The 9,861-nt window shown below is 45.3% G+C and overlaps 1 protein-coding gene across 1 annotated transcript; it reads left to right on the top strand.

The window, feature by feature from the left end:
* The first annotated feature begins 1,318 nt into the window (after window positions 1–1,318).
* On the top strand, window positions 1,319–9,357 carry exoc3l1 (exocyst complex component 3-like 1). The gene is made up of 13 exons (XM_018739336.2): window positions 1,319–1,393; window positions 2,786–2,961; window positions 3,972–4,191; window positions 4,664–5,061; window positions 5,530–5,819; window positions 6,122–6,239; window positions 6,486–6,611; window positions 6,948–7,048; window positions 7,201–7,311; window positions 7,407–7,677; window positions 7,789–7,944; window positions 8,222–8,355; window positions 8,903–9,357. Exons 1-13 carry the CDS (start codon window positions 1,351–1,353, stop codon window positions 9,087–9,089), a joined length of 2,331 nt encoding a protein of 776 aa, XP_018594852.1. The 5' UTR covers window positions 1,319–1,350; the 3' UTR covers window positions 9,090–9,357.
* The last annotated feature ends 504 nt before the right edge of the window (window positions 9,358–9,861 follow it).

Here is a 9,861-nt window from a genome sequence, read left to right on the forward strand (position 1 = left end):
TCCCTTTAAGGAGTCCCTCCAACCTCACACGGCTGATGACCGACGGATTCCTGCTTGTTAAGCATCATTGCACTGGGATACACAAAAGTTTGTGTACCGGATGTGTTTTCTGAAGTATGAACTGTCACCTCTGTCCAGTCACGCAACCTGTTGTTAAACCCATTTATTGCTATAAACATGTGCCAGTGATGTCGTCTTAAAACCCATGTGTACAGCATAGTGTGTCAGTGTGCCATAACACAGCAGGATGTTTCCCTCTTTGATAATCTGTGTCCAGTTCAGATACAATACTGCAGGCCAAGGTTCGGGGTAGGCACCATGCAGGGGTTTTACCTATTCATCCAAGGGGCAATATTGTCAACCCCTCACTGTGATACCCCAGCTTATCACACATATCTCTGATGGACTTTAGGGTCAGTAGCACTGGTCCACAACGCTCTCAAAGTGTGTGTGCACGTTTGTGTGTGTCTGTGTGTTTTGTGCAAACGACAGAGACATAGGATGGAGGGGTGCTTTTGTAAAGAATAAATGCAATGGCTCTATTTGTGTTCCACAAATCATGGTGTGAACGCACACACACCGAAATTAAAGACGCGGTTCATTTCCTTTCCCAGCCTATGAGAAAAAGAAAGGGAATTCAGACAGAGGTCGAGAGTTCGAAAACCCGAACCGCGATGCCCTCTTGCACACACATAAGCAAACAGCCACGAAGCTTTGAGGCCTCTTATAAACATACCCTACGGGGGGAACAGATTTTGAAATCCCCAGCACTGCAGAATGCATAGCAGCTGGGAAAGATCACACTGAGGGTGAGCAGAGGGGTTATGGGATCATGCACCGGTGACTCAGCAGTTTTTGCCCGGGATTCGATTAGCCTTTCAACAGTGACACGGAGCCACACAGCATGTCTCCTTCTCCACTTAGCTCTGCCCTGTCCCTGCACAACTAACGTAGGGGTAGCAGAACACAGTGCTTAGACCAAGAATCCTATATTTGTGTCTGATATCCAGCCCAGGAAGGCTGACTTAACTAGAGAAAAAAAATTGTGGACAAAAGCCACTTTGACAACAGATCCTGTTGGACGCCTTATCCATATTACCCATACCCTCATCCACTTGGTTCACCTCCTCTTCATGCCCCCACTCCACCCCGCCCTCCCTTCCTGTTGGTCTGTAGAGGATGTGAGGGAGTTGGGTCGTCCGAGTGGATGTTTTGCCAGCTCTCTCTCTTTCTTTCTCCGTCTCTCTCTCTCCCTCGATCCGTGCCGCTTTCTGGGCTGCGTCTGCTTCTCTCAGATCGAATTGTAGTCTCCCTTGGTGACGGGCTGACGGATAGCCAAACTGAAAGTGAATGTCGGCTGCCGGAGTCAACAACAGCGATGAGAACTCTGGAGGTACGGTCCACACTCGCTACCAGGCATTCGCACAAGCTGCACATGGACACTTCACAATAATAACAATATACTACATACCTAATTATACATTCTCACAGCACTCCACACAATCATTGTATACCAGCAAAAAGCACCAACTGTGTAGCAGCATCAATGATCACACACTGTATAGAGTGACAATAAAAAATGTCACGAGTAAACAATGCTTTATACCAAATTTTTTTTTTCTTTCAGTTCTTGCTGCCGTTCATATTGATTTTATCACGAACAACAAAATATTTCCGAAGCCATAAAAATGACAGTTTTTCTTGTCTGTCAATAACTTGAATGTTATGAATGGTCTCTGCTGCAGTTGTTAATATATTACATGCATTTCTACAGTCAAGGAATTGAAAGAGTGAAAATCCTGGCATTATTACAGCTACTGTTTGTTGTTAACTCTCCATGATCTTTGCAGCTGAAATGTCATTAATTTGTGGAACACTGAAACTTTGTCCAGATTAACACTAGCACATGTTCAACAAATGTAGTAGGATCTATACTTTGTGTTGGAGGACTATAAAAATGAATGGGAGCTTGTGGATAGTCCTAGAATGTGTTATGAGACTGTGATTGTGCTCAGTTCTGAGATTCCTACCAGTATTATTATGGTGGCCTAATTCTATTTATTTCGAATAACAAGTAATACAAGGGTTGCTTTATATCACAGCACACCAACTACAGATGCTTTTATAAAAGAATGTCAAGCTTTCATGGGTCATGCAGAAATCATTCAAAAAGAGCTTTTCTTTATTGAAGGTCACGGGTTTGAATCCCACCTACTGCTGTAGTACATTTTGAGCAAGGTACTTACCCTAAATTGCACCAGTAAAAGTATCAAGCTGTATAAATGAGTAAATAGTTAACATTGTAAGTTACTTTGAAGAAAAGCATCAGCTGACTGAATAAATATAAATGTAAATACAAATATAAACACACGCACACACTTCGGCCGAAGAGAGCTGGAGCCTAATCCAGCAACACAGGGCGTAAGGCTGGAGGGGGATGGGACACATGGAGAACGGGATGCCAGTCCGTCGCAAGGCGCCCCAAGCAGGACTTGAACCCCAGACCCACGAGACAGCAGGACCCAGCCAAACCTGCTGCGCCATCGCATCCCTCTGCTCTAAATATAAATAAAAATATAAATGAAAATATAAATATAAATATTTAACAATGATATATATGGCAATCCCTCAGGGTGTCATAACCAGAGTGACTCATACGATCACACTCTCACACACATACGATGGTCTTGCACCTCTTCATTTCTCACCATTGCTGATGACTCCGTCTTCTTGATGATTCTGCACAAATATGTGACAGTGACTTTGTTGGCTGCTGGATTTACAGACGCCCTTCCCAGTATGGAGGTGTGGCCAGAGCTGGAGAGGGCGGAGTGCCTGGCACGAGGTGCAGCCCTGAAGTGGGCTTCAGGTGTGTTCTCTCACCCAGAGCAGCTGGAGAGACTGAGCCAGTACCGGAAGAGAGAGAGCCAACGCACAGAGTCCATCCATTCCAGGCTCAAGGTACCGCAAACTAGATGCTAGTAGGCGACATGAGCCGGACAGATGCCTCTCAGCATCTGTGCTGCACAATCGGACATAGGTTCAATGGCCATTTAATCTGTGTGGAATTTGCATGTTCTCTCATTGTTTCTGTGGGTTTCCTCTGGGTCCTCCAGCATCCTCCCATAGTCCTAACACATGTGTTTCAGATCAGTCGGTGACTCTAAATTGCCCGTGGAATGTGTGTATGTGTATTACATTCCTCAAATGAATAGATGGGGAAATGATTATAGGTAATTTTGTGTAGTATATCTAACACTGTAAGTCACCTTGGATAAGTCTGCTAAACACTGGTTACTAATCATTATAAGTCACTTTGAAGAAAGGTGCCTACTAAGTAAGTAAATCTAAAGTAAATTCAAACTCATCCATGTCCATTAAGGCACTGATTACACACAGACACATCTCAGTGCAGTCACACACACACCCAAGTCTGCTCTTGATCCACAATATTGGTCACGTACCTACACACGTCTGTCTACTCATGAACCGACGTCCACTCATTACTGTAATTACTAATCACAGATATCGTCCCTTATTCGGGTTGACGTAAAGGAATAGACATATACTCTGCTTTTTATAAATCTCCTAACTCCTGACCCATTTTCTAGTCATACACATTCCCGAGTGGTCTTAACTCATCTTCTGGCTACAACCACATGCACACAAAGACACAAAAAAATGTCCACTGGTGCTCTCTATGATCACACATACCTTCATCTAAACATGTTCTTGACATTGAAGAAAGGCTTAATTTATCACCAGTAAGTGTTTCTTATACAAAAAGTACCCCATGTTCCCGTTCAACACGTGAAGTGAAAGACAAGTCAAAAAGTGAAATGAATACACATAAGGCTACAGGTATCTCTACACACCTATGCACACAGTTGGTACTTGGACATACAATGTTTGAGTAGTTTAATGCCTTGCGTTTTATGTCCCTACTGCTCTGTCCAACCTGTCCCAACAAGTCGATGGTGCAGTCCTACCTGGAGGGGGTGGGCTGGGGGTTGGAGCAGCTACGGGAGGCCCGGGTGGAGCTGAAGGAGGTGTCCCGTTCATTGGCCGAGGTTAGGCTGGAGACCACACGCAATGCAGAGAGGGTCGCGGGTCTGGTCCCTCTGCGAGAGGTTTCTGTCAATCATCGTCAGCTACTTGCAGCCACCAGCAACCTGCCCCACCTCTACGCTGGTGAGCCCATGATTCATCGCTACTACATCACTCTGTCCTTGGCAGTGTTTTTTTCCAGTACCTCATAGCTCTTCTCGGCTTACCACTCATTCTCTCCCTCCATTCCATAATTGCACGCCTTTTTTATTTTGATTGAATATTTTGTCTGCTCTTCTCAGACTGAGTATTCACCCTGTACCAGTTCTTTCGGTAATTGTTTCTAATGTCTGCTCCCTAACATGTAACATACAGTCTAACAGCTGCCACTTTCATTTTTGCATTATTTATACATTGTCCTTCTAAAGAGACTCTTTATTGCATTTCCCTTTTAGAAAGTGATTTCAACATACTAATGTCCTCCTCTCTTCCTGACCTCAACATCAGACTGCCTAAATGAGACGTAAACCTGTTATCTCCCCCATCACTCTTTTTGTATCACCATTCAACCACCTCCCTCAAACCCCTGATCTGTGGCTTCCTCTTCCTCCTCCAGTGCGGGGGGCGGTGCTGGAAACAGAGAGACTGGTGGAGTCCCGGCGCCTTCTGGAAGCCCATGCCCGGCTGATGGAGTTGGAGCGTTGGCAAGATGAGGTACTGTGGCAGCTCTATGGGGCTGGACCCCCGGACCCCTGTGACGAGGAGCTGGTGCGGGAGTACTTCTCTGGTGTGGGCCGCCTGGTGGATGCACTAGCCAAGGAGCTCTGGGCAGTGGTGGGCAGTGGGCTGACTCTGGCCCGGCAGAACCCCACTCCATTTGTGTCTGTTGTTCGAATTGTGGAGCGGGAGGAGGCGCTGGACCGGGCCCTGCTGGAGGAGAGGGGCGAGGCAGCAGGCTCCTCCAGGCCTCTCCCGAGCGGGCGACCACGCTGTTGGAGGAAGCGCTTCTTCCAGGTAGTTTTTCAAAAAAGCCTCAGAGATATTGACTTCCCCAGTGGTATTAGCGAATTGTCATTCAGCTTGTGGCAGGTACCTAGGTTCAAGAGTAGCACAAAGAGGCCCAAACTTGGGTTCCCTGCATAAACTGTGTGTTCTTCCACTCCTACACTGTTTAAAAAGTTCAGCATTTCTATCTCATAGTCAGCTTTCGTGTCAATTTTTTAAGTACTATACATGTGAATATGTTTTATCAGTATGAAGATATTGTTGTTGAATGAATGAATGAATGAAAACTATTAACCCCAAAGGAAAATACATGGGATTACAGCAAAATACATGCAACAACTCGGTTATATTTGGCTTTTTTGTGTTTGAGAAACAGCCCCTTTGTTAGTTGTTTGGAAGCCAAGTGAACTGTATTTTATGAAATAATAAATATATAAGTAAAGTTTTATTTTTATATTCCATGCTCACTGTCCCAAGGTGATGGAAGAGTCTATATCGAGCCGCTTCCGTAGCGTCTCCTACCTGCACACCCGGGGGCCTGGCCTGGCCGGTCACCTCTCTGCCCTGCAGCATAGCATCATGGGAGATTTGGCGACAGTGCAGCACCTTTTGGAACACTGCGTGCCACCCCACTATCGGCTGGCACGTGCCTACCTCAGAGCCTGCCACCGTTGCCTGCAGGCCCACCTGGCCCAGGTGAGCAGCTGGGAGCTGGAGAGCGGGGAGATCTTTGCCGTGCTCAACTGGGTGCTGCACGTCTACAGGAGGTGAGGGGGCTATAGGGGTATGGGATCTGTATACACCCAGCACAGTATCAGATTTTGAGGTATGAGATTCTCAGTATACGGATAACATAGTCATTCACTTTTCTAATGTGAACAAGCAGTGAAAATGTATGGGTGTGTGTGTGTCTGTTTAAAGCAATGGTTACACAGTCCAGCGCTATCATATTTATCTATATATGAGTGCTTGTGTTTGTTTCTCTCCATGTTGGCAATGTGCTGTATGGTTATGTTTGTGTGATTGTGTATTCATTTCCTTGAGTGTATGTTGGTGTTATGTTTCCCAGCCCTGAGATGATGGGCCACTCAGACCTGGTGTCAGAGTTTGACCCTGAAGAACTAGGACCCCTCATCTCTCAAGAGGCTTTGGAGCAGCTGCAGAATAAATATGTGCAGAGTGTTCGGGTGAGTGCACTGTGTTGCAGAATATCGTATTTACTTTGCTGTCTGCTCTTTGCAGCAATGTTTCAGACTAAATGTTTTGAATTTTTGGCAATAACCTTCTAGTGTTGAACATTGCACCAGCCTCAAAGTCCTGATATCGTTGCCTCCACTTTTGAGCACAGCGTCAGACTGGATATTCTGATTTTTGCAGCTTGTGCTGTGCAGCAGTTTGTTGGACTAGATGTGCTGACTTTTCTGTCTGTGTAGAGCAGTGTGTCAGAGTGGATGCACAAGGCACTAGAGGTAGAGTTGACAGACTGGCAACGAGACCAAGAGCCCGACACTGACCATGAGGGATTCTACCAAACTAGTTTACCCACCATCATCACACAGGTACACAAGTATTCATTTTCATTTATTCATTTAGCTGATGATTAATAAGCAACTTATAGTATTAAGCTACCTACAGTTATTATACAGCAGGATAATTGTGATTGGGTACAAACCTTGCTCAAGGATACTGCAGTGACAGGGGGTTTCAAACCTGCAACCTTCAAGTCTAAAGAGCAGATCTAACCACTATGCTACTTGCTGTCCCATGTTAATAATATAGATAAATGAATAATATTTGTACATGTGCTTGTAGCACAGAGGTTCAGGCATATGAACCTATATATATACCCCACAGACTTTTTGACTTACCTCCTGCTTCTTTTGGGGACATGTTAGATGCTGCAAGAAAATGCTCGAGTGGCCCTGATGATAAGTGACTCTCTACGGGATCGCATTATACAGATGGGACTCTATGAGCTGGAAAGCTTCCTCAACAGGTACGCAGCACAGGTGTGTCCTCCATGATAGTACGTGCATGTTCTGTTCCTACAAATTGAGAGCCACGTGTGAAATCTGTGAAGAGAACATTATGATTTTGATGCTGCTCTCCCTTATTCTCAGACCTCTGTGCTGCTTCCCTTTTCATCAGGTTTCGAGAAGCTCTGATGGAATTTGGAAAGGAGCATCGCAGGGACCGCAGCAACAACAGGTTCTACCTCCACTATCTGATGGCTTCCATCTGCAACTGTATTGTCCTCAAGTGAGTGTAATGTGCTGTTGGGGGGAGGTTTTTCTGTATACATATACGTGTGTTTCCTTGTACATACTGTTTCACCTCATGCTTCATGAATCCAGGAGTTCCACAGAAAGCCTACAGGAGCAGCGCAGCTCCTGTCCTGCAGGCCGGTTCCCCTGGACACCACCAGGCCCATTGGCAGCCCTGGACCGGGTAGTGAAGAAGGCCTGCCGCCTGGTGATGGATGAGCTGCTGTTGGACCTGCAACCCCTCCTGTTGCGGCTGATGTCAGGCTCCTGGCTGGCCCACGGTGAGATCACTCCTCTGCTGTGTGGGGTACTGGAGCAACACTGTGAGCTGTACACCCGCGTGCGACCACCCTGCCGCCAGGTCAGTCACCCAATGATGTCTCCAGTCATTTTAGAATCTGAATCTGATCCTAATCCCCGATGAGAGTTGCGGCTGTTATTATCACAGTTAAGCACTGTCTGTGCTGTTTAGCGTCTGCAGGAGGAATGTCAGTGGCTCATAGTGGTGGAGTACGTGCAGGCACTGATGCAGAAGCGGCTGGTTTGCAAAGGAGTGGCCGAGCGTGTCCAAGTGGGCCAGCGCATAACACAGGATGCTCAGCTGCTGAGGGACCTCTTCCAGGGTTTGGTGAGGTCACAGCCACATTACGGTAGCCATGGGGGTGCATTGCTGTCTCCATGGCAACACCCCTCCCATCCCCTGAGAGATCTATGTGCACTCTGCAAAAATGATAATATTTCAATGCTTCCCTGTTCTGAGTCTTATGATTTCCACTTGATCCCATTTATCATAGCTTAAGTGACACGACATGAAGTATAATAGCTATAACAGTACAATGTTACTTCTAAGGTGGCTGATATTTTTCATAGCCACTCATTGTCTGTGCACCTGCGTGTCTGTGTAGGAGGGGGAGGGAATAGTGGCCGGGTTTACACCCGGTGCACTGCTGCCTGTTCTGGCTGAATTCATACAGCTGAAGGACCCCAATATGCTGACCCTGGAGGTGTCGGGCCTAGCGTCCAAGTATCCAGACATCAGGTAAACCTCCCCACATTGTGAAAATAAGAGGGCAGATCTTACCCTCAAGAGCTGCAGGAAGTGCTCGTTTACATATAATCTCTGCATACAGAAGAACAAGATTAAAAATTTAGACAATAAATCAAACTTGCTTTGAAAGGTACAAACTTTAGGGGTAACTGAAAAGTAGCCTGCAGAATTTGTGGCATCAAGGAATGGAATTGCTCAAATCTGCCGTTTGCAGATAAATCATTTGTAGAAGCAACTTTCTCGAGTCTTGTTCTTATTCATAAATAAATGTCCAGTATGTATATTTTGCACAGTATTATACATTAATACTTTTTGAATGCTCTATGGCCAAAAAAAAAAAAGTTTTCAGTTTTCACAATAGCTAAGAAAATCTTTTCACGTAAGTATAAAGTCTAGAGAAACGTAAAAGGTAATTTTCACGACCTCGTCACGCTCAACCACCTCCTCCCTCGACAATCTGTCAGTTTTTTCATGTCTTTCTGTTTTTTTTATAAGCATCAGTTCAGTCTGTCATGATTTGGCGTGTTTGTGTCCATAGCACGGAGCACGTATCAGTGCTACTGGACATAAGGGGGGACGTTCCACGGGACGTGCGAGTTGCAGTGTTGGACATGCTGGAACAGAGTGCCCCTCCACTGCCTCCCGGGTACCGTGCTCTGTTCTCAGACATCCCGGTCCCACCACGGAGCATGCCATTCTGCCTTCCCACTGCCAAGTGTGCCTGAAAGTATACTGACCAATACGTCTTGCACTCATACTGTACGGAACACTGTATTCCTGCCCTCCCCGCCATCCACTGCTACTCTTCCTTGCGCTCCAGAAGTCTAAAAATTATCTAAGGGATAAGAAGAGGAAATGTGGCGGACCGCTTTCATGTAACCAAGCCTCTGAGTTTTGACGCTGGGCATCATGTAAAATAACTTCCTCAGAAATCTGCAAAAAACACACTAAACCAAGAGTGTGGCAACTGCAACTGGAAAGGTACAACAGCAAGAGCTCTGGTCCTATTGCAATAGTGCTGTGTTTATTTGTGTATGCATTTGTTCATAAAAAGTCATGTACAATAAATATGTATTAAAAGGGAGTCAATTATCTTTAATTTTCTGGTACGTTTATAAATGTGGAAAGATCCACGTTTGTGGAGTGTTGTTTTGGATTGGTGTTGATTTTTCATCTTTGCTGAACTCCGTAACAGTGATACCAGTTCATCATGTCACCCTCTCAGCACAGCAGAGCAACTGGGCAGGGCCACTGAGTGTCTGATACTGCTGAGGTGCTCTCAAATTATTTACAAATTATTATTTTAGACTTACAAACTGTTTTGTTTCTATATTAATAGCCAACAGCTACATTTCTTTCTTTCCTTCATATTGTGTTTTTATTACTATTTAAAAACAGCGTTCCAAACTACATTCTTGGCAATATCAATTGTTCCTCAGGTTAATTCCATTAAGATATTTAGGCTATGTGTATGTTTCCTTCATCATCATCATGTAT

The sequence above is a fragment of the Scleropages formosus genome, chromosome 7, assembly GCF_900964775.1.
Source record: "Scleropages formosus chromosome 7, fSclFor1.1, whole genome shotgun sequence".
NCBI lineage: Eukaryota > Metazoa > Chordata > Actinopteri > Osteoglossiformes > Osteoglossidae > Scleropages > Scleropages formosus.

Bases quoted from the DNA above. Each gene is read 5' to 3' on its own strand.
- exoc3l1 (XM_018739336.2), top strand. From the start codon at position 1,351: ATGTCGGCTGCCGGAGTCAACAACAGCGATGAGAACTCTGGAG. The intron at 7,049-7,200 runs GTACGCAGCACA...CCTTTTCATCAG, and splicing joins CTGGAAAGCTTCCTCAACAG to GTTTCGAGAAGCTCTGATGG. The intron at 7,678-7,788 runs GTCAGTCACCCA...TGTGCTGTTTAG, and splicing joins TGCGACCACCCTGCCGCCAG to CGTCTGCAGGAGGAATGTCA.